Source organism: Colletotrichum abscissum, assembly GCF_030869225.1.
Source record: "Colletotrichum abscissum strain IMI 504890 chromosome Unknown Scaffold_3.1, whole genome shotgun sequence".
NCBI lineage: Eukaryota > Fungi > Ascomycota > Sordariomycetes > Glomerellales > Glomerellaceae > Colletotrichum > Colletotrichum abscissum.
This window is the reverse complement of record NW_026850209.1, coordinates 1,760,006-1,783,109: the sequence shown is the minus strand read 5'-3', so window position 1 is coordinate 1,783,109 and position 23,104 is coordinate 1,760,006. Positions and strand designations below refer to the sequence as shown.

The 23,104-nt window shown below is 54.9% G+C and overlaps 6 protein-coding genes across 6 annotated transcripts; 5 read left to right on the top strand and 1 right to left on the bottom strand.

Annotated features, from left to right (window-relative positions):
• Positions 1 to 1,880: 1,880 nt before the first annotated feature.
• Positions 1,881 to 2,267, top strand: CABS01_01912 (uncharacterized protein; the record flags this gene model as incomplete). The annotated part of the gene is made up of 1 exon (XM_060535291.1): positions 1,881 to 2,267. The coding sequence occupies one exon, from the start codon at positions 1,881 to 1,883 to the stop codon at positions 2,265 to 2,267; it is 387 nt and encodes a 128-aa protein (XP_060398480.1).
• A 307-nt stretch (positions 2,268 to 2,574) lies between these two features.
• CABS01_01911 (uncharacterized protein) lies at positions 2,575 to 2,778 on the top strand (the record flags this gene model as incomplete). Its single annotated transcript, XM_060535290.1, has 1 exon — positions 2,575 to 2,778. One exon carries the CDS (start codon positions 2,575 to 2,577, stop codon positions 2,776 to 2,778), a length of 204 nt encoding a protein of 67 aa, XP_060398479.1.
• A 3,240-nt stretch (positions 2,779 to 6,018) lies between these two features.
• On the top strand, positions 6,019 to 7,095 carry CABS01_01910 (uncharacterized protein; the record flags this gene model as incomplete). The annotated part of the gene is made up of 2 exons (XM_060535289.1): positions 6,019 to 6,273; positions 6,337 to 7,095. 2 exons carry the CDS (start codon positions 6,019 to 6,021, stop codon positions 7,093 to 7,095), a joined length of 1,014 nt encoding a protein of 337 aa, XP_060398478.1.
• Positions 7,096 to 11,198: 4,103 nt separating this feature from the next.
• On the top strand, positions 11,199 to 13,835 carry CABS01_01909 (uncharacterized protein; the record flags this gene model as incomplete). Its single annotated transcript, XM_060535288.1, has 1 exon — positions 11,199 to 13,835. The coding sequence occupies one exon, from the start codon at positions 11,199 to 11,201 to the stop codon at positions 13,833 to 13,835; it is 2,637 nt and encodes an 878-aa protein (XP_060398477.1).
• Positions 13,836 to 16,777: 2,942 nt separating this feature from the next.
• CABS01_01908 (uncharacterized protein) lies at positions 16,778 to 17,620 on the bottom strand (the record flags this gene model as incomplete). The annotated part of the gene is made up of 3 exons (XM_060535287.1): positions 16,778 to 16,819; positions 17,049 to 17,195; positions 17,495 to 17,620. 3 exons carry the CDS (start codon positions 17,618 to 17,620, stop codon positions 16,778 to 16,780), a joined length of 315 nt encoding a protein of 104 aa, XP_060398476.1.
• Positions 17,621 to 19,396: 1,776 nt separating this feature from the next.
• On the top strand, positions 19,397 to 21,673 carry CABS01_01907 (transient receptor potential ion channel; the record flags this gene model as incomplete). The annotated part of the gene is made up of 1 exon (XM_060535286.1): positions 19,397 to 21,673. The coding sequence occupies one exon, from the start codon at positions 19,397 to 19,399 to the stop codon at positions 21,671 to 21,673; it is 2,277 nt and encodes a 758-aa protein (XP_060398475.1).
• Positions 21,674 to 23,104: the final 1,431 nt, after the last annotated feature.

Sequence of the window (23,104 nt, the reverse complement as noted above, 5' to 3'; positions counted from 1 at the left end):
ACGAAAAAGTACGTGTGGTGTCTGAGATTTTACTCAAGACCAAGTAACGAGCAGCGGGAATGCCGTGAGGCGTGGGGTGTGTGGGTGAGGACGGCGGCTGGTTTAAAGTGATCGTGGGACGACCCTGGGTTGTCGGTGACAGGCTATAATTGCGGGACCGCTTGTCTTTGCTTGCAACAATATTGGATGGGCAATATTGGAATTCGGCGCGATTGCGGATTACCAACCCTTGCTCCGGCAGCGGGTAACAAGGCCAAACGAGTCGGTGGATAGATTGAGCGAGCGAGCGAGTGAGCGCGTGAGAGGCAGATAACAAAGCGGGAGGCAGGCCAAGTTTTGGTTTCTCTTTTTTTTTGGCAAAATAGAAAGAGGGAGAGGGAGAGAGTGATTCGCAGAAGTGAGACAGGCAGAAGGGGGATCGGCGATACCACAGTCAGGCGCGGAGGGATGTTGCGACTCTTATGTGTGGGATATCGTTCGAGTGTGTAGCAGCTGAGCCGGGCCTGGAGGACAGAATAAGGCGAGTGTGAGTCGGTAGTCGACGCGGGCTTGCGTAGGTATGCGGGATAGTGTGGGTGGTAGCAGCAGCAGCGTTTCCTTGCTTGAGTGTATGTAGGATTCTGAGCCGAAAGAAGGCTGGAGCGAGTAGTCTATTGTGTACGAAGTACGAAGTAGAGGACAGACAGCTCGTGCGGGTTTGTGTGGGTGTGCGAGTGATGATGTGATGGGCTTGTCTTTGATTGGGGTTGGTTCGCGGGTTGTCCAGTTGACTTGCTTTTGATCCAGACGAGGAGCGTGGGTGGGTGTGGTTAAACAGTTAAAAGTGTGGGAGGAGTGTGGGAGGGATAGGATAAATGTGGTAATTGGGCCAGGAAAGCTTGGGGTGGGCGAGTCGAGAGGATAAAGAGAACAATATCAGGTGTGTGTGTGTGTGTGTGTGCGCGCGAGTGTGTGTCTTCTGCTTTTTCCCATCTACCGATGCAAGACCGAGATGGCTGTCCGAGTTGGGTTATTTACTTTGCCAAAGTAAGTGTACACGGTTACGGAGAGTAGCCGCGGTTGAAGAATCCATCTTATCTCCAGTTCTTTTTTTTTCCCCTTCCCTCTCCCCGCTGAGCAGAGCAAGACTGAGAGGGAAGGGAAAAAAAGAGGGACGATACTCCATACGTCTTCACGTTATTTCCCGCCGTCTAATCCATGACGCTCTATGCCCTGGACCCGACCAACTCCTGGAGCCGCGATAATAGGTCCGAAGATGGAGGTGGATAGGTTGAATGAATGCGCGAGAGCTTGGTATGACGCCGAATCGCCGTCTGCATGGTTTCCTTCTTTCTCTTCCTCACTCTCTTCGGCTATCGTATCGCCTCGGCTTCCTCTCTTTGCCTCGTCAAGGGGACGGCGACGCATACTTGTCCATCAACCCCAATAGCCACCTCCTACGACCCAACATGGCCCAGCCCAGATCAACAGCCAGCAGCCTGCTTGACCTGATGTTTGTCATTGCGGGGAGGTACTTGCAGAGGCACAAGCGTCAGGCGTAAAGCCTCGCGGTAAACGTCGCCAAAAGCAGTAACTGAGGGCCTCTATGTGCCAAGTACCGGTACATCTTCCCCCATCTGAGGCGGGGGGGAAGGGGATTTGCACCTCGTCTCGCGACTCAGCAAAGGCCAAAAGGCCTTCAGGGTCTTTGCGGATCAGCGGCTCGAGCGACCGCTGTGGCAGGTTCGGAAGCACACGCTCACAGTGCTTGACAGGCTGGAATGGACGAATCCTGAGCGGCGGAAACGGAGGAGAGAGGTCGGCCTTCTCGCCGTCGAGCGTTTCGCAGTGTGGGGTAGGTATCCGTCGAGCCAACTCTTCATAAAAAAAGGCAGCATGTCATGGTGCGGCGTGCCTTGGTGCTGGTTCCTGGGGGGCAGGTTGTCATAATGGGCCTGGGCTGGAAGCATGGGGGTGGCCTCGGGTCCCCATGTATCGGTACCTGCGTGTCTGCTTTTCCCTTGATGCGCCGTCAGCGAGAGACTCTGGGCCGTTTCTCCGCATGGTACTGGATCGCATCAAACCGCCCCTGGCTGTGTGATCCTGGGAAAGAAGCTCAAGAGCCAATGCACGGAAGCCCTGCCTCGTTCGATTTCGGCCTAGGACGAGGGAGACAACAGCCCGACGATGACATGCTCTGCTCCACTTGGGGGGAGGACCAAGATTGCGCTATCCGTACCAGCCTATGTGATTATGTACCCACGTCCATCAAGGCCCGTCCATCATAGGCACAGTACGGATATTGGCCTGCCCAGTTGCGGAATGTCTTTCCTTTCTGGCGAATGAACGGATTAATGACTGAGAGACGCAGGCGGAAGCGGACGATGCGATGTAATGCGATGCAGTGCGAGATACTCGATCACGGGCTCGACTAGGATGATGTAGTATCCCGCCACGGAGGATGGTCCTCAGAGATGGACTAGAGTAGATAGGGCAGTCATATAGTAGAGCAACGACTGTGCCTCTTGCTGCTGCGGTTCGAATACCAAGCACGAGCCTTAAGGTAAGGTGAGGTGGTTTCGCGGTGCTGGGTTGATGCGGGCTGAACTCTATCTTGAACGGGATTGCGGGGGAGAACTCCACGAGGGGAGGGGGAAAATCACAAGCCTTGAACTTGTTCCAACATCTCCATCAACACAAAGAGAAAAGCCGGGGAAGCTGCGAGCGATTGCCAAAACTCAAACGATGGAAGATCTGGTGGCTCCTGATTCAAGACGCCTCTTTCCATTTTGCTTGTGATTTCCCCCAGTCTCTGCTCCTCTGCCTTCCACATTGATCCCTCCAATTCATGAAGGCTGAAGCCTTCGTCTTCGTCAGCTCTTGCCTCTTTGGTTGAGCAGGCACCTCTTGCCTCACTTTCCGCGGGATGGCTGTGCGCAAAGGACCGTTGACGGTTGACGTATCCGCAAAAGACTTTTCTGCCTGGGCTTCCCGCTGCTCCTTACGTTGCGTGGTCGTGGATACTCACGTAAGGTAAGAAACTTGGGGCTGGAGAAGTGGCGACGGTTGTTGTTGGTCTTGGACTTGGTCCATCAGACTCCATGCTGCCGACACCTATCACCGAGAGCATCCTAGGAGATGCCGGCTTCGGTGGAGACATGTGAAGAAGAACCGAACGATGTTGACGGCGCATCCGTTTTCTCTGTGGCACTCTCCAGGCTTTCCACCCCACAAGACAACTAGCTTCTTCGGCGCCTCGCCTTAACTTTTTTTTCTTCGTCTCGAGCGACCGTCGAACGCGCATGTCCGCCCCTCCGTCGCTTGGTTTTCCGACCTCGCTTCATCCTAGCGGCATGCTTCCCGTCTGGGGACCCTCTGGGCAGTGGGCTTTGGTCTCAAGCAACGGAAAATCTCGGGACGGAGATCTCCCACGTTTGACAAATGTGTCCCACTTTGGAAGAGAGGGAAAAAAAAATGCTTTCCCCACGGCTGCCCCGCCAAAACGTTCTCGCTGAGTCGCTCCAGCCAAATGCGAGGCTTCGGAATACCTTCGGCATGAGAATATCCCGGGAGGTAACACAGGCCGCGGCAGGATGATGCTCATGTTGGACCACTCTCTTCTGATCCAAGGGCGAGAATCATGCAATATCCATATGCCGGAGAATGGTAAAATTTCTTTCTTGCCTGAATGCCTTGTGCGTTTCTTATCTGATTGACAAAAAATTTGATCAGGATCCTCCCTCACGTCGATTCTTGGAACGCAGCACTCGGAACCTGGCCCTCCACAGCATGCGTACGAATAGCCAAATGCGCAACAGCATAGTCTCGGACGAACAAGTTGACGACAGTTTGGATTGGGAAGGTTCCTCCTAGCCCATCGCCTAGGACCATGCAGCTTTAGTCGAAGCTACCTAGGTAAGGTAGGCGGGCAGTGGCAGGTCAACCTCGACTTTTGGTAGCAACGGATGTCCAGTGTAAGGTAGTCGCCGTGGTAGACGGCCTCAACTCCCGATTAGCTCGCCAGTGTTCGAGTCAATTCGCCGAGGAGTTGCTCGGCAAGCGTCGAAGCAAAAAATTGAACGAGGTGCCCATCAAGGTCCAGAGCCATCAAAAGAGGTGTGGAGGGGATGGAATCGATCGATGGGCCATGCTTCCCCTCTGTAATAGCGTCGGCGCTGGCGTAGGCGCATACACTTGCATGTTCTGCACGAGTCGCGCGATCTTTCTATCTGGCATGTCAATACGTAGTGCTCTGTGCCTGGCCGTCATGGCTCCTGTCAACTTTTCAAGGAATGGCTCAATGCTTGCCGGGCAGTGTCCGGTGTGAGTGCCCGCCGTGACGGACATCGTTCCTGCGGGCGGGTCAGCTTTCTTCCTGCAACCACGTCAAAAGTGACAAGCTGTCGACTCGTCGAGGATGGATTGTCGACGGGCGGAAAACCCGTAACGGCGGTAGGAGAGGCCCATTTGGGAATTGGGCGAGGAATTTGACCGAAAGTACCGAGGGTCACCTTGCGACCCCCCCCCCCCCCCCCCCCCCCCCCCCCACCACACAAAGCCCACCAACCCCCCCCCCCCCCCCCACCCCCCCCCGCCCCCCCCCCCCCCCCCGCCTCCCCCCCCCCACCCCCCCCCACCCCCCCCCCCCCCCCGCCCCCCCCCCCCCCCCCTCCCCGGAGAAGAAGAGGAAGACGCAGAACCTGAAGCCCCACCCGCTAGAAGGTCTCTCGGATCTGGGAAATTCACCGCGGTTGATCCGCAGCCACTCACCTTGGACCGACCGAGGGCACGCCGACATCGCCCCGCCGCCGAGGCAGGCAACTCTGGAATTTGAGCGAGATTCCCATGAACTTTCCAGCCAGTGACATATGGGAATTCTTCCAGTCTGATGCACGGGACTTTGGCCCAAGTGACCCGCCAATATACGGAGTACTTGCAAGAAAAGCATTGCTACGGATATGTTCGTGTCAATCAAAAGCTGCATCGAGGACGAGGGCAGATTCAGAAAGAAGAGGCATACCGCAATACAGCCAAAGGCAGGGATGTCACAAGAAATTCAGGGTCCATCCACGGCGCCGCAAACCCGCTCCGTCTTCCCAGCTGCAGCAGAGTATCCGTAACTGACTGGACGGCCGCTGGACACGGCTGCAGCTCTCCTGCAGCTGTCCCGGTAGCTTTATTCAAACCAGCAAACGGGCGTCCATTCATGCACTTGCTGTCCACTGGCCCATGGTCCACGGGTCAACGTCTCCATGGCCATATTCAAGAGTAAGAGTGGGATAAAGCAACGAGAAGGAGAAATAAAAACCCTCATGCAACACTAAGGTAGCAAGTTCTGGCACCACCCACTTTATGCCCCTGTCTCGCCCCAAATGCGCCGAGAAAATTGAGGAGCGGGAAAGTAGACTTCGGGAGCAAAGACCCCTTATCTCGCATGGAGAAGCGATAAATTACTCCGAAGACACAGGATGGGCGGTGTAGAAAGTTGCGCATCGCGACGGGCATAATCGTACAACCACACGAATACCTTACGGAACAACGGACGTCTCCATCAAATCTCATGAATCCGGCCAACCAAACCACGAGCTGTAGAGTACTACCTACCAAGTATACCGATTTCCTGACCTCAGGCCCAACTTTGAAGTTTGAGTAAGGTAGCTACAGCCTACCGCCCCGCCATTCCGCGAGACCGAGGCACGCCGCACGCCGCACCGCTCCCACTCGTCCCCCTTTCTCCCAGGGCAAATCACACCTACCAGCCACGCACCGGCGCCGCATCTTTTCCCCCGAGCTCGCTCTGCATCCCATCCCGCAGCTCACCCCGCCGCCGAGCCCCGTCTACCGGACACCCGACCTCCACAACCCTCGGCTCAATCTCCCCGCGTCATACGACGGGAGCTCTCCGTTCCATCCAATCCCTCCCAACCACACCCACGCCCGGGACTCCTGCCCGCCCGCCCGCCTTCATCATCGACCGCATCGGCCTCACCGAGAGCAAGCCACCTCCGGCGCCAACGCCGCTGCCGCAAGCTAGCCATCATGCCGGACAACACCCCGAGAAGCTGGTTCGCCGTCCCGGCCCCCGTCGCCGCCCTCTTCCGACGCTTCCCCCTCGCCGTCTACCCTGCCAACGACCTACCCCTCCGCAGTCCCTCCCGCGGCGACACGCCGACACTATACGTCTTCATCGCGGACGACGATGCCCCGAGGGGCCGACCGAGCTTCAACCCCTCGTGTCTAAAGTGGCAGGTTCGTTTCGATGTCTTCCTCCTCTTCCCTGGCGACATGCCCGCCGTTGGCTATACTCGTCCTCCGTCTTTGCACGCAGCATCAGGCTAACCCTCCCCTCCCAAACAGACCTTTCTCAAAATCGCCGGCGTAGACTTCCACATCGCCCCCTCAACAAACCACGCCTCCCCCTCCGGCGCCCTCCCCTACCTCCTCCCGCCCTCCCCTCTCCGCCCCATCGCCGGCCCCTCGAAACTCGAATCCTACGCCCTAGAAAACACAACCCTCAAGAGGCTGCCCGTGCTCTCCTCCTCCTTCTCGACCTCCTCCGCGCCCGACGCGGAGCTCAAGGCCCGCGAACAAGCCTACCAGTCCTTGCTGGACCACCGCCTCCGCGCCGCCTGGCTATACGCCCTTTACCTCGCCCCCGCCAACGCGGACCTCCTGTCGCGACTCTACATCGAGCCGGCGTCAAAGAACCCCGTCGTCAGGCTGACGCTCGCGCACCGGGTCCGCGCGGCGGCCGAGGCCGAGGTGTTGAAGGTGACGAGGAGCGCGGTGGTGGATGCGAAGAGGGTACACGCTGACGCGCGCGCCGCGTTTGAGGCTCTTGCTGCGTTGCTGGAGGAGAACGGCAGCAGTCGAAGTAGTCGTCACTCAGAAAAGGGGGGAGAGGGTGGTGGTGGTGAGTGGTTCTTTGGCTGCGAGGGCCCGACGCTGTTTGACGCGTCTGTCTTCTCGTACACGCAGCTGCTGCTCGACGAGGAGTTTGGGTGGGTGGATGCGTCGCTGTCGGAGATTCTGCGCGAGTTTCCTGCTCTTGTGAGGCATCGCGAGAGGCTGCTGGAGAGGTGCTTTCCTGATAGCGAGGAGGGGGTCTTGGTATGATGAACGCAAAGTAAAGTATAGCTTCAGAGCAAGACAGAGGGGCAAAACGGAGGTGGGAAAGAGCCCGGAGGCTACCGGCTCCTTTACTGTATAAGACGATCGGAATAGACATCCGCCTACAAGTGACGGAATAATACATCATCAGCATGGCACGGCAGGTCACCGAGGTAACATGGAGGGTTACCTAGAGGCGGCTTGCCAGCATTTGCGCTTCTCAACTTACAACGTTTTCTTACTCTACTGGGTGATATCTAATGTTTCGATATTACGCGTATGATGCGAGACGTGTCTGGATGAGGCGTCATTTCTAGACCAATGTCTTCGCGGAATCGGACAAGATATTGCCTCTCTCTTTCTCGGCCGACATCTGTTTGGCTTGAATAATTTGACGTTGGATCATGTACCTAAGGATTTGTGTGTGAGTTGGTCTCCATCCTAGATCTGTATTCCAAGAAAGAATTCGATTCGAATGTTTGTTTAGCATTCAAGTTAGGTAAACCCCTTTCTCTCATGCCGACTAGGCCGTCCAGCTGGCTCGCGGTGAGTGGCATTGAAGGGGTTTTTTATCAAATGTGGCCACACGGCCTAGGTTGAATCATGGGCGCCTTTGAGGAACATGCCAGGATAACGACCATCTCGGCTTGGCCAAGTTGACTTGTTAGTTGACTGATTGCCTCTCATAAGCCTTGAGGCGCTTACCGGATGCTTCTTATTTCAGGCAAGGGAAGAGGGATGTTAATGACGCAGCATGTCGTAGGCGCTGACGGCTTCGCAGGCAGACGCGGCGGGGTACCCTTTTGAACAGTGACATGGGGGCCAAGGCCTCCAGATATGGTGTGACGGTTTTCTATCAGAGTAAGTTACCAATGCCATGGTATAGGCGACAGGAGTAGAATGAACTTCATCCTTCCACTGCCAAACGTTGAGGATGTCAGCGGCTGGCTTGTTGATACTAAGAGGGCAGCAGGTGCATAATAAAACATCGAATCGTGCTAAGGATGTATGAGGATGCCCTCTGATATTTCCATTAATTAGCTTAGTACAAAGGTCTAAGTTATTTACCAAATATCTGGGACACGAGGATGCAATCAGCAAACCAAAGGATAGCTCGAGTATCATGCCTCTACTTGGACTTTCAGTCCCTGCCATGGAAGGCTATCGCGGTAGACAACGGATGGAGGCTAACACTACAGCCAGTCACGATATTGTTCCGCATCGCGGTTTCATTTTCTCAATAGGTGTATGGCGTTTATGACCAGCAACGTACAGGTAAAATGATATGTTATAAGCAACCAACAAAGACTCGTCATCTTTCATATATTCGCACAATAGGAGGATCCTTTCATAAGATTTTAGGTATGAAACGGGCTGGCCTCAGTATCGTCAGGGAAGTGAACCATAAGGGTTTTTATGGTTGGAACAAGAGACATAGCGCACACGGGTTGGTTTGCCGTGGCTACAGGCAAGTGGTCAGTTGTCTCTTTGACAACAGACGAGCGTTAGGCCTTGGATGCTAGTGCCCAAACACGAAGTTATACTTACTTTCTTGGTCGCTGAGCTTCCTCGACACAGAGACGAAATCATGGCAATGTGTTCCAGCTTGTACGCTGCGCCAAAGTGTCATTTTCTTTTCGCGGACGAGGCTCAGACACAGAAGCAGTACTTACTTCTCCGCGTTCAATAATTCCAAAACACATAATCAAAGTAGAAGACGAGCGCTAGTTAGAAAGTGATTATGGCACGACCAAGTAGACCCGTATGTGGTTGTATCAAATCGGTGTAAGATCTTTGAAAGTAGACTTTGGTTGGAACCCTCTCTGCCTGTAAGTCAAACCGACCCGCTACAACAACAAACTGACGACAAGAGACAAAAGAAAATGAGGAATTATTAGAGATATCGTCGAAAGAGAGCAAAAAGTGAAACCAAATGCTCAAAAACCAAAAGAATTGATCAGTGGGAGGCTTGAACTCCCGGCCTTGGCATTACACAACATTTCAGGTGAAATATTAGTACCACGCTCTAACCAACTGAGCTAACCGACCAGTTGTTCGTGAACACCTCTCGGCCTTGCGCGTCTAACTAGGCTTCGATTTAGCCGAGCGGCCCACCAAACGCCGAACATCACCCACCCTCCCAATCAGATCGAGGACGAAGAAGATGAAGAGATAGAGCAAGAAGCGAACGATGGTTAGCTAAAGAGTGAGAGAATCTCAAGTTTGTATTCTGCGACAAAAATTGTCCATGCGGCAGCCATATCAGAAGCTCATCTCTTGGGGGAGGCTCGGCCGGCAAGGCTTGGGCCAGGATGGGGAGCAACCTGACAAGAACAAACGGCCGGCTTTCGACAGCGACGCCGTGTTCACACGGGCACCTGCGTCGGGGTGTTTCCCCTGCCCGACTTCCGGTCATGTCTCTCAGTCAGGCCTGTCTGTTGCACCGGACCGTGAGACATACTTTGGCAGTTTGAGTTGCTGTCGCGGTGAAAGGGCGAGACCGGACTGATCGCAAGCAGCGGAAGATCGACAACAACCCCAGAGGGGTTCAGAGTGAACAGAAGAAGCTCGTAATCGATGATGACCCGGCAACATTCCGCGCTGCCAGGCGTTTAAGCGACGCCCCCCGCGAAGCGATCCCGGCTCTGGGGGCTGAATATAGCCCCAGGCATGCATACTAATAATAATAGCCGCAGCGAGAGAGAGGCAGCCCCAAGACCTCTGTCTCTCAGCCAGTCACCTTGGAAGGTCAGCTGCAGCTCGTTGCTGCAAGACTGCGTCAGATCAGGTCCGGCGGCTCGGAGTGCTGGGTGCTGGGTGGGAGGGGGGCGTCAATGACTATCGATTTGTCCTGCAGGGCCTGCATGTTGATGGCAGCAATAATGTTGGCTCGCCGCTCACAGCTACTTCGCACTCCGCATCCGTACACTACATTGCAATATACCTGCTCCGTCACACAGCCTACCCCTACTCCATACACACAAGAGTTTGTAAGCTTGCGCTCTGCGGCTCGGAGTCCCATGCATTGGGATTGGGAGGAGAGAAAGTCTATCCCCCACCGTCAGTGCGACGCTTAATCTGGACGAGGGACGGAGCACAGGCACAACCAGAGGCATGCCATCCGAAGTTGTGGGAACATGGCCGCTGTAACCCTTGGACCGGCAGGCCGTTCGCTCGGAGGCAACCCCTCCTGCATTTCGCATTTCCTGGGATCGCAGATGGAAACGAGATTTCCATCAGAGTGCTTTGTTGTGTGTTCCGACTTCAAGAAGGGGGACTCTGGTTGATACATAGTAAGGTAAGCAGGCAAGACACGAAACGTCAGAAGCCGCAGCCATAATCGATCCATGCTGTTAAATGTCTTTGGACCCTGCTTGCGGCTTTCACGACGGGTGAAGGATCCCTCTCTCAGGTTGTCTGGCACCATCATTCCTCCTCGCCTGGGGTGCCTCACACCTCACGCCATGCGTCCAGTTCCTCCTCAACTCAGCCTTACCACGCCAATCTTTCCCCTGGGGAGACATTGCCCGTTGTGCAGTCCCTGACTTGAACTAACCGTCATCTTCACACTACTACCTTAGTTCGCCCGGTGGCAGGTTAGCGTGGACCCCATGCTGAGAGTGAACTCTGAACTCCTACGGACTCAAGGACTGTGACCTGCGGTCTGCGGACTTGCAGACCAAGACGTTCATTTCCATTTTGTTCCTTGCGCCTCGTCCAATCGCACATCCCCCAAGAAAAGAGCGCGCCCCCGGCAGCCCTACAACTGCTCTCCTCCCTTCTCAGCTGTGCCCCAGCATCTCAATCCCCTTCTCCCCCCCCCTAATTTCTGGCTGGGCAACAAAAAGACCAAGATGCCTGTCTTTGCGTGATTGATTTTGGGCTTCTCAGCTTTCTCTCATCTTTCCGGTCTTTTTACGCTCGCTACCTGTCTTGATACCGCTCGTTCGCTCGCCCGTACTTACAGTAACCTTGACTTACCTTGCACACTTACACCAACCCTCGCCAACTCGCGAGTCACGGAGGAAGCCCACCTTTGACAAGGGCAACAGAAATACCTCCGATAGCGAAGACGACAACCCGTCCCGATATGAATTACGCTGGAAACAATGGCGCACAATAGAGGCTTTGGTGCTTCTTACCAACCTCCAGACGCGCCGCAGCAGAGACCACGACTGGCGCACCAGAGTTCCAACGTGTCCGACGTCAGCGATTTTGAGAGCTCTCCTTACGATGGGCATCATTCGGCAGCAATTCGTGGGAGGGATTCCCTGGTCTCGCTCCAGTCCTACTCTAATCACACTTCGCCGTCACCGCACAACTCGGACCATCAACCTAACCGGCGACCCTCGACGACTTCCACCTGGACCGCATCCTTTTCCTACACCGGTGCTGCCGGATATGCGTCCCTGCCTCCGCCTTCCGGCCCTGATATCCCTAGAACGCCCTCGCACTTGAGGCGGAATGTTGGTCGCGCACCATCGCGACGCGGTCACGAGACCATCCCCGAGGAAGAGCATGACCTCTCCCTCCTGCGCTCCGCCGCACCCATAGGCCAATCGTCGCAGTACGAGTCGGTTCCGGATAACGAACCCATTTTTGATGTAACTGCTGCGCTTGGCCCGATGGGCTATCAAGAAGATGCGTTCCTTAGAAGATTGCAGGAGCAGGAGGCGAGCGGTCATCTCACCGGTGGACTCGGGGCCGGGTTCAGGCCGGACACCACGATCAAGGGCGAGGATCTGCTCTCGTCGTCCCCGCTGCCTAAGAGGTCCTCCCTTACGCGGTCCTTTTCTCGTCGTCAGAAGTTGGGTCGTGCAGCCACCATCAAGGACCGCGGCCAGGATGAGGCTAATAAGCAGGGGAAGGTCATTGAGGTCATCATCGAAGACACCCCCGAGGAGGCCGCTCGACGCCAGGTAGACCAGGTCGATCTCAGCGTCGTCGCGGGACCGAGCATCATGGGCGACGATGCTAGTATACGGCACGCCACGTTCCCCGTCAACAGGAGCCAGAGGACACAGGTCTTTTACCCGCAGCCCAACTGGAAGCCATTTTCGATGAGATGGCCATATCTCACCGCTTTGATCGTTCTGTCCGTTGCCCTCGCCGTCATGGTCGAGTTTCTTTACCAGAGATCGCAGACTCATCCTCTGGTCAAGTTCAAAAGTCCCGCCGATGTTCCGGGGCTCGAGTACTTCGCCGTCAAGTTCCTGCCGACTATCCTCTCCGTTACGTACGGCGTGTTGTGGCAGGTCACCGACTTTGAAGTGAAGCGCCTCGAAGCGTACTATCAGCTTTCGAAAGAAGGAGGTGCACTTGCAGCCGAGTCCATCAACGTTGACTATGTCACCAGCCTGAGCTGGCTGCGGCCTTTCCGAGCGATCAAACTGCGGCACTTCGCGGTCGCTGTGTCTTCCATCGCGACCTCCCTGGCTGTGTCGTTGGTGCCAACCTTTGGCGCTGCGTCCTTCTTTCTATATCCCGACAGGGCTACACGCCTTGCGCATCCCAACGGCGACAAAGAGATCAAACTGAATGCCATCTGGTCGAGGCTGCTATCCTCCACCCTCTGCGTCTGCGCCCTCTGCGGCTGCATCCTCTTCTACATCCTCCAAAGGAGAAGGTCTGGCCTGTTGGCCGACGTCAAGGGCATTGCAGGTCTCGCGTCCATGGCGGTCGTCAGTCACATCCTTGTGGACTTTGCGGACCTGGACGTCGTGAGCCACCGCGACATCCACGACAAGCTGAAGCACCGCCGCTACGTCCTGCGCAACGCGTCGCTGGCCCCCGACGACGAGAACCCCGTGTCGTCGCAGGATACCGACAAGTACCGCGACGACCACCTCTCGCAGAACCCGCACCCGCGATCCCTGCGGCTCGGCGGCTTCCTCCCGTTCGTCATCGGCATCGCCCTCTTCACGGGCTTCATCCCGGTGTTTCTCTTCTCCAGCGCCAGCATCATCACGTCCAAAGCGCCGTGGGTCGTGACCGCCCTGGCCGTCTGCATAAAGCTCGGCTGGGGCGGCCTCGAGACCGACATGCGCATGATGGAGCCGTATTACATCCTGTCAAAGAGGCACTCGTCGTCCAAGACGCTCACGCTCGACTACACGGCCATGCCGTTCGCCCTGATGCCGTTCCACGCCTTCCTCAACGCCCACACGCTCATGTTCCTCGTCGGATTCGGCAGTATGATGGCCGAGGTCCTGACGGTGCTGCTGACCAGCCTGGCCACGGTCGTGGGCACAGAGTTCCTCGACGCCGCCTACGCCCCGCCGCCGGACCAGCAGGATCGACCCGGCGGTCACCACGGCGTCGAGGACGACGGCCCGGACCTCGGCGGCATCAACGCCGGACAGGAAACCGTCTCGTCCTTTTGGATCTCGTACGGCCTGGCGACCTTCATCCTCGTGTACATGGGCACCGTCGCGACCATCGTGTTCCTCCGGCGGCGGCACCCGTTCCTGCCGCGGCAGCCCAACACCATTTCGTCGCACCTCGCCTTCATCCACCAGAGCAAGATGATTTACGACTTTGTCAACACGGCGCGGATGAGCAATGCCGAGATGGCGCGGTACCTCGAGGGGCTCGGCAAGACGTACGGGCTGGGCTGGTTCGAGGGCCGCGACGGGCAGACGCACTGCGGCGTCGACGAGGAGGAGCTGTTGGGGTACTATAAGCACGGTATGGATTTCCAGGGGACAAATAAGCCGTGGAACCAGCAGTGGGATCAATATGATTGAATATCGTTACCGTGGAACATACAAACCGCGAGAGCGAGATGGGAAAAAAAAAAGGTGTTGAGATGAACTACGAGGGGCAAAGGGAGCGGCAGTTGGATTGGATTGCTCAGGGAAAGGGGTGGTTTAAGCTGCTGCCTGGAGATGAATCACATGAAAACGAGCACGAAGGCGCTCAGTTCAGAGTGGGAAAGGAGGCGGGAGTTTTATGGTTTTACATTTTCACATGAAATATGGTGGGATTTAGACGCATTTGATGAAGATGCATGCGGGTTTTTGGGTTCACGGTGGTGGGTGTTTGAGGAGCTTTTTTTTTTTTTTTTGGCTTTACGAGTACAGCGATTGAGCGTACCGCATGCATACAGAATCGATTTTGATAGATGAAGGGAATGTAATGAATGCCACTTCACACTTCTGCCATATAATGAAGAATCTCACCGATGGAAAGAGCGTGCCCATACAGAGTGCGTTATCGAGCCGAATCAGATACTCGTAGAAATCGTGACATGCCGTACGCCATACGAATATCGTAAGCCGGTCTGGTCTGGTAAAAGACAGCCATGTCGCCGGTTGCCCTGTCGATCCCCCGTGTTAGTGAGCGGGAGTGGCTCGCCGCCATTGCCATTTTGGTTGGTTGATCACCAGGCCTCTGTTTTGTCGCGAGGTCGACGGGCTGGTACACTTTATCGCGATACGAGGGAAAAGAAATCGGGTTCGGATCAAATGAACCGATCCCCTCTGGCTGTATCTACCAATTGACTACTCGGTCAATCTGTCTAATTCTATAGCATTGGTAGGTCGGCGACTTTTCAGGATTTCTAGTTGAACATCCTCGCAAACTGGTCTTCGCGGGCGACGCTGACATCACGCTGCAGGGAAATTATGCACACAACGTCGATTCCTTGTCTTCAGTAAACTGACAGTCCAAGCTGAGAATGTACGCGCGACTCCCAGGGTCAAACCGTCAATGTGTTGCGCTGGAATTCCTTTCCTACCTCATGCCACTTTTTCTCAGGAACTCCGCCGCCTGTAGAGAATTGAATGGCATTTATGGATTCCCTCAACGGAAGCGGACGATCTTCCATGTTATGGTAAGGCGTTCGTGATTTATTTTAAGGCGTCGGGTCATTTATCTGCGGATGGACAGAACCGGCCTTACGAGGAGAGCAGTCGCCTCTTCGTTTTCGGGGCGAGTGCTAAATTTTGTGTTATAACGTGTATGGTGTATTTCGGACCCTGGACCTTGAGCAGCATGACATAGATTAAGGTTGTCGATAAATGAGCATATAATTGCAAGGTGGGAATATTGGAGGAATTGTGTTTTTTTTCCCTCCCTTCCTCTTATGACAGAATTTGTTGCCTTGGAATAATGAGAGAGGGAAGGATAGAAGAAACAATATGCTGCAAGGAACAAGCCATTATTGCAAAATTCCTCAAGGGAGGCTAAGGCATGATGGTACGAGTCAAATGTTCCGAGACACATGGCAGTCGATGTTAAACGACGCAAGGAAAGTCTGCAGGTGGCATGCGGGCCCCAGCTCTGGAGATTGATCATTGATGAGCGATTATGGGAAAACTTCGTCACCACCATTGCTGTCGATGCCGTGAACAGTGGGTGTGGATTGTGACGGGTTCCCACCAGCAATGTTTATTTTGGCTAAACGATTGGAGATGAGTTGCCGCCAGACTGGGAAGGGATTGTGATTTTCAGCGTCACACCGGGCCCCGAAGCACGCGTTGCTGGCGGGTTGCTGCCACACTGGCACCGCTGGCACGCTGACCACTCTGACGAGATTTGAAAATGTGGGTTTTGCGGAGAAGGGAGCTGCAAAGGGAGATGGAATTGTTTCTGAGTGCCGTTTGATGTGCGCTCGTCTAGAGCGAGCCGGAACACGCTCGAAGCGAGAAATCTCAATCGTGGCGATGCACGGAGGATCCGCGTCTCGGGAGGTACCAACGAGGATGAAGACTCGCAGACTCTTGAGAGTGAGAGTAGTCGAGGACTGTGCGAGGGAGGGAGCCAGACGGATGAGAACAAGGTTCGGGCAGCGTCGCAATTGGCTTCTTGTCGGCGGGAAGCCCTGCATAAGCAACATAAGGTAAAAAGGCAAGGTGAACGAACACAGCCTCTCGTGCCCGGACCTGCAACTGGAATTGTTACTGAGCAAAGTTGGGATATTCACTCACTGGAAAGTCTGTAACGACGGACCAGCGGTTCATCAGCCCAAAACATTGGATGCTCGTCGATCATCAGCGTTAGCCTTGGAAATCTTGTTGGTCCATCGCTCATCCGTCTCCATCGTGGGCCGGAATAATGGTCTAGGTCGCTCGGCTCGGTGTGCCGCGGTGAGCTGTCAGTGTGAGGAAAACCATGGTGCTGCAGAACATGTTACAGGGTGAAGGCTGGCAGACGGCAGCCTCAAGAAAGCGTTCTGAAAAGCCTTCCATTTTGTCTTTTGTGCTCTCATCAATTTTCGTATAGGCGATTTCCAAGAGTCCACGGCCTGCTGGACGGTTCAGCCTCGCAACGGTAGCCTACCAACCGCCGCTGGGGCGGCTGGGCCATTTTTAGACGTCTCAGGCTCGTGATTCCCTTTTCCTTAGGAACGACCCCGGCCAGGTTCTATCCCGTTGGGACGAAACCACGCAAGCCGGGGGGCCTGGATTTGTGACGTCGAGCCTGTTCAGTGGGCATCGGGCTGGGTAGACACCAGTGACTGGTCACCCCCGAAGCCTTCGGTCGCACTCGCTCTCCCGGGAGCCGGCATTTCAGGTGTGAGCAGGCAAGATACCCCGGCGTGGCATGGTCTGCTGGAGTAATGCGTACGTACGCGTGCCCTTTGGAGAGAGTTGATCGTGGCAGTGCAGACTACAGAGACTGAACTCGACGAGAGAAACAGAGGAATGGAAATGAGCTGTGGGTTAGCCTTCTTCTTTGGCTCGGTCTAGTGCGTGCCGCTTCTTCCTCTGGTCGTGGTGCCGTGTTCCTGTTTCTCGAGGTGGTCTTGTCTGATGTCTGAGGCTAGGCGACACCCAAACACCCCGTGTCGCGGAGGTGCTTGAGATGAGAGCGGGCGAGGGAACATGCCAGCAGTAGCTACTTGGGCCCGTTTGGGTTTCTTGTCGTGGAGGCTTAGGTCTTGGAAGCATTGTAAAGTGGTCTTGGAGAGTCTTGGGAATTTTCGGAGGCCCGGGACTGCGTGATCTGAGGCTTACTGTGTAGGCTAGTCCGTTGACAGCATTCATTACGAGAAAGGAGAGGCTGGAGGCCGATGACGATGACCTGGACTGGAACGGGTTGTGGTGATGACTGTGCGTATGTTCGTACGCGGTGTAGCGCGGCGGCGGGCGGGGGCGACGTACCTAAGCCGATGGGAGTTTATTAGTTGTCAGCATTCGTGTCTGCAGCCAGTGTATGGGGGCTGGATTGAGAAGCTGAAGAACCTGCATCCGTATGGATACAGAGAATAAGAATCGAAATGCAGACGGGATACGGGAGCAAAGATGGGACGGGGATTTGGATGAATGACCTTGGTAGACTTGAGGCTTGAGGCTTGGCCATGCAGAGCTGCAGGTGGAATATTCGGATGGCGGAAGGCAGTCGGTTTGCATGACGCTATGATTGCGGGAGTCCGCCAAGTTGGACGAGGATGTTGAATGACAACGCCAACGACGATCGGGTCTGTGTTGTCGATGCTGATGCTGTTGGTGTAGCGGAAGGTTATAGAGAATATGGATTGGCGTAGCAGCGGGGTCATCGAGTAGGCCGAGTTGTATCTGGTCCACATGTGCTGTTTCGTCAATCATGGCTGAGAGTCTAGAAATGATGTTGATCTGCTATTCTCGGACCTTGAAGTTGATGCTTGAATGGTTTGGTTTGGTTTGCGTGAATTTGGCATTGTGTTGTTTCCCCGGCATCTGTTATGTGTGGAATTTGCTCTGCCTCGTAGTGAGTGACCAAAATACATCCTTGGGCACTGCAGCAACAGCAAGCCTGTGGTGTGTTTGTGGTGGTGGTGGTGGTGGTGGTGAGTCGTGATTCTGGTGGTGTTGCTTGGCTGATTCCAACAGTGACAGACAGCATTTCAGTTGACTTCGTGTGTACATGTGTCCCGCTGGCTGCGTGTTCGTCTGGACCGTTCCTGACGGCTTTACGCGCCAGAGACAAGTAGCTCTGTTAGATCGATACGAGCTGAATCCAGTTTTGGGTGCGGAGGTACAGTTAGAGAACCTCTGACTTGCTGGTGAAACATGTGTAAGAGAAGGTATACTCAATGTCCCCGGTTGCGTCCTTTTCCAGCCTCGTCAAGCAAGACTCAGCAGGCAGTACCTCTTCTTCATCCCATTGGGCGCGTGTTCGCTTCTTCCCTCCTTCATCCTTCCCTCGTGTCTCTTTGGGAGTGTAAAAGTCCTTCCAAGTTCCCCCGTTCTCCCCTTCCACCACTTAAACAGGGGGGCCCAAAACCAAGTGTCTCCAAGGTACATCCCACATTCGCACCTCGACGACGCACCACCCGGCTCCAAAGATTGAAATTACGACAGCCTGGGCCGACACCACCCATTCGCAACCCCGTACGGTACTACGGCCCCCCTCTACCCCTGTCCCCTTTACTACCCACAAAGTGGCGCATCCACACACCAGACACAAGTCAATCCACGGGATTCCTGCTGTCCGCCTGTCGCAGCACAGCGTCGCTCTCCCTTGGGCCTTTGCCTATACCCATCATCCTTCCACCCCCGTATTCTGGCCCTTGTTGCCCGGTTTTCCCTGAATCCGACCTTCCACCCGTCTTGGTTTTGGGTCCAGTCCTGCTTTTGCCTTTCGCTCACTCGAACCCAAGCAGAGAAAGCCGCACCAAGGAAGGAACCAAGGTTGCAGCCAGCAAGCACCTGCCACTCCCTCCACAGTGCCATCCAGCAACCACCACCGGCGCCTCCTTTCATCACTCCTTCCTTCCCCGTCCAGCCCTCCGCTTGGCGATCTGCTTCCCTTCCCTCTCCCTTCCTTTCCCAATTTCCTTTTAGCAACAAACAACAAAACCACCAAACCCACCCATCTCCAATCCCGACCCTTTCCCTCAGGTCGACACCTAGCCCTGCGACTACCGATTGATTCGACGACAACGACGACACGAATATTCCCTTCGCTTCTTCCGTCGCCGCCTTCGAGAGGGACGCACTCCTCCATTCCCTCGCTTCGTTTTCTTCGCCAGAACAGGAGGATTGACAGGAACAACCACCGCGCCAAACCCTCAATTCGTCGGCAGATAACCTTCGCTAGCACCTTTTCCCCTGCCACGGAAAACAAGCCAACCTTTGCGAAATAACTCCAGAGGCCTCGAGCTCGATCGACGACCGCATCAATCCCTTTGCTTCTACCGAATCGTCTTCTGTCGCCAATACCGTCTGGAACGACGTCAACCTCCATGATATTCTCGACCTAGACGGCTTTCAACCCCCCGCATCTTCCGCGCTCCATCGTCTACCAACGACGATACTGGACCACAGTCAAGCGGATCACCTCTTACTCTAACCCAGACCATCTCGACGACCTACCACCCACCATGAGGTTGTCACTCGCTAAGCCGTTGCTTCTGCTCGGCACCCTGGCCACCTACCTCACTACGCCAGTCCTTGCTGCTGAGCAGTTGCTCCAGTCAAACTCTCTCAACACCTGCCAGGATGATTCCAGCTTCACAGCCAGTCTGTTCAACGTTGTCTTCACCCCCGGCAATGGAAGTGCCGCAATCAACATTGTCGCCGTCTCCTCTGTTCAGGGCAGCATTGTCTTTGATGTGTCTATTTCGGCTTACGGTTACGAGTTCCTGAGGCGCACTGTTGACCCCTGCAGCATCAACCTCGCTGGTCTGTGCCCCATGACTGCCGGAAAGATCACCATGAACTTCAACTTGCCTGTTGGTGAGGATGCCGTCGGCCAGATTCCGGGCATTGCCTACAACATTCCCGATCTCGACGCTACTGTCCGTGTCTTCGTCAACTTGACCGACACCTCCACTAGTGTGGCTTGCGTTGAGGCTGATATTTCCAACGGAAAGACTGTTGACTTGATTGGTGTCAAGTGGGCTACCGCCATCATCGCCGGCTTGGGACTGATCTCTTCCGCCGTTATATCTGGTCTCGGTCACACCAACACCGCTGCCCACGTTGCCGCCAACACGCTATCGCTTTTCGGCTACTTCCAGTCTCAGGCTATTGTTGGTCTCACCGGTGTTCACCTGCCGCCTATTGTCCAGTCATGGACTCAGGACTTCGTTTGGTCTATGGGTATCATCCGCGTCCAGTTCATGCAGGATATATTCACATGGTACCAGCGGGCAACTGGTGGAACTCCTTCCACTCTCCTCAACTCCTTGACGACCACTTCTGTCCAGGTTGAGAAGCGTTCCATGGATTGGGCCCTTTCTGCCGCCAGAATGGCCAAGCGTGGCATTTCTTCCGTTCCCTCCATCATCGCCAAGAGAGCCAACATTCAGCTTTCCTCCGGCAGCTACATCGTGTTCGGTATCCAGAGAGTTGCCTTCCGCGCCAAGATCGAATCGACTAATCTCTTCATGACTGGCTTGTCCTTCTTCTGCGTTTTCGTCATCTTCACCGTTCTTGGCGTCGCCGCCTTCAAGGGATTCTGCGAGTTGGCTGTCCGACAGAAGTGGATGAAGAGTGAGAAGTTCCTCGAGTTCCGCAACGGCTGGTTCACTGTCCTGAAGGGAATCCTCTTCCGTATGACGTTGATTGGTTTCCCCCAAATGACGATTCTCTGCCTCTGGGAGTTCACCCAGGCTGACTCCGCGGCTGAGGTTGTTCTCGCTGTCTTCTTCCTCTTCGGTATGGCTCTCACCCTTGGATGGGCTTCCTTCAAGGTTATCAGAATCGCGCGTCGCTCCGTGGCCATGCATCGCAACCCGGCCTACATCCTCTTCTCGGACCCGCAGGCCCTTAACAAGTGGGGTTTCCTCTACGTTCAGTTCCGCGCTTCGGCATACTACTTCATCGTCCCTACGCTTGGCTACACTGTTGTCAAGGGAATGTTCGTCGCCTTTGCCCAGCGCAACGGAACCATTCAGGCCATTGCCTTCGTCATCATTGAGGCTGCTGCGCTCATCGCTGCCAGTGTTTTGCGCCCTTGGATGGATAAGAGCACCAACTCGTTCAACATTGCCATCTGCGTCATGAACTTCCTCAACGCCGTTTTCCTGCTCATCTTCTCCGACGTTTTCGGTGCCCCGGCTCTGGTAAACGGTATCGTCGGTGTGGTTCTTTTCATCGCCAACGCGGCTTTCGCTCTGATCCTTCTGCTGCTTGTTATTGTCAGCAGCACATTGATCTACTTCCGCAAGAACCCTGATGCTCGCTACCAGTTCATGGCCGATGACCGAGCCTCCTTCATGAAGTCCCAGACCCAGCTCAACACCACTACTGAGTTGGACGCTTTGGCTGCGACTGCCCGAGGTGACAAGGCCCACTACAACAAGGGGCTCGACCTCGATGACGACAATGACTCCATCTCTTCTGAGTCCATGCGTCGCCGAGCGGACCCCTCTGGTGTTGCTTTGCCGCCATCGACTGCCCAGTCAGCTGCGCCCTCTCAGCACTCTCAGCGTCCCGGAGGTCAACAGCACGGCCAGGCGCCGCACTCACCAGTGGACCCTTCGATGCCTCTCTTCCCGGCAGACAACCGCAACCCCTATGGACAAGGGCCTACTCGCACCCCAAGCCCGTACAACGGCTCTGCATCAACGCTTGGTGCCAACAATCACAACCAGTACCGCAACCAGAACAATGCCAGCCCTGCGCAGTACCGTTCCCAAAACAACGCCAGGTAAGATATCAAAGGAACAAGAGCCACTTGGCAATACAGTAGCTAACAATCGAACAGCCCTTGGCAACGTGGTGCCGGATATGAGCACTAGATATGACTTCACATGATGTTTGCCCGTTTTGATGGGAGATACCACAGTCTCAAGGACAAAGCGCTAGGCAATCTTGCCGGTTCTTCTGTATATGTGTTGGCATTCTGGTCCACCCAATCATCTTGGGCACATTTTCTCGGATACACGAAAACATGAGGGATTTTGACAGGAACCCAAAACCCCACCAGCTCAGTAATGATGTGCCAGGTGTGGGAAGGGAGACTTGAGCCCTCACCTTGGGTTATGACGCAATGCATCACAGGATAGACGGAATGGTATCTTCCTTTTTTTCCTTCTCTCATCTCTATGTTCCACACACTTGTGTCTGGCATTGAAGACGGCGTCCCGAGATCACGGCGTTGATTATTGTTTTACGGGGTCGTCGGGCACGCTAATCAGGAGGATTGCCGCGCCGTACTGGGTTTTCTTGACTTTGTAAATAAGTTGCTGATGGCAGGAGAAAGGATACCTCGCCAGCGAGTACAGCAGCAGTGGGATTGGGCAGGCTAGGAATTGGGATAGGGGTTCACAAAGAAAAAAGCCAGCTCCAATGGCAAGAGGAAAGCAAATCCATCCGTGCCGAGGTCACACTCAGCTTGGAAGGTTTTGATTCTCTTAGGGATATGATGAACCCCATGATAAGGAAAACAGATAAAAACCCTCACAAAATAGCTAATGAATCCCTTTGTTACACAAGCTTTTCGGAGACAAGCAATGTCTAGGCTGATTCCAAGCGAATTCTTCTTGATGAAAACTTTACTGACGGACGAGCAGGCCTTGATATCTAGGGGGGTGGGAGGGGAAGAACCACGATTGGCCGACGGCGAGGAAGCCCAAAGTGTCCGCCGTCGACATCTTTGTTGAGTTGTCTTGTCCTCTCTTCCCCTCGGCTCTTGTGTCACGGTAGATCAAGAGACGGACAGAACTCCGACGATCAAAGTGCTCTCTTTTTTCTCTTGTTTGCCCCAATTTAGAGTTGGGCAAACGGGCAAAGGGTGGTTAAAGATTCGGCCGTTTGGGTGGGTGGCTCGTCCGGCTGATCTACCGCGAGATGGACAGCTAAACACAAAAAGTTTCGGACGTTAGTTAGTTGATGCTCACCTGTTCTTGTCTAACCCATCAAAGAAGTGAATGATGGGTGGGTGGGTGGGATGGGGGAGACAACACGGGATAGAACGTCTGGTCCGGAAGACGAGCCGGGGCAGTCTTGATTTGATATCAGTTGGAAAAGGGATATCGTTTCCCGCGGCAAGTGAGGTTTGACCGACGGCCGTTCTGGACCCTCTTGTGTACGGAGCAGGATGGGTGGGTGGGATGGACAGGCGGGACCTGAATGATACGTCC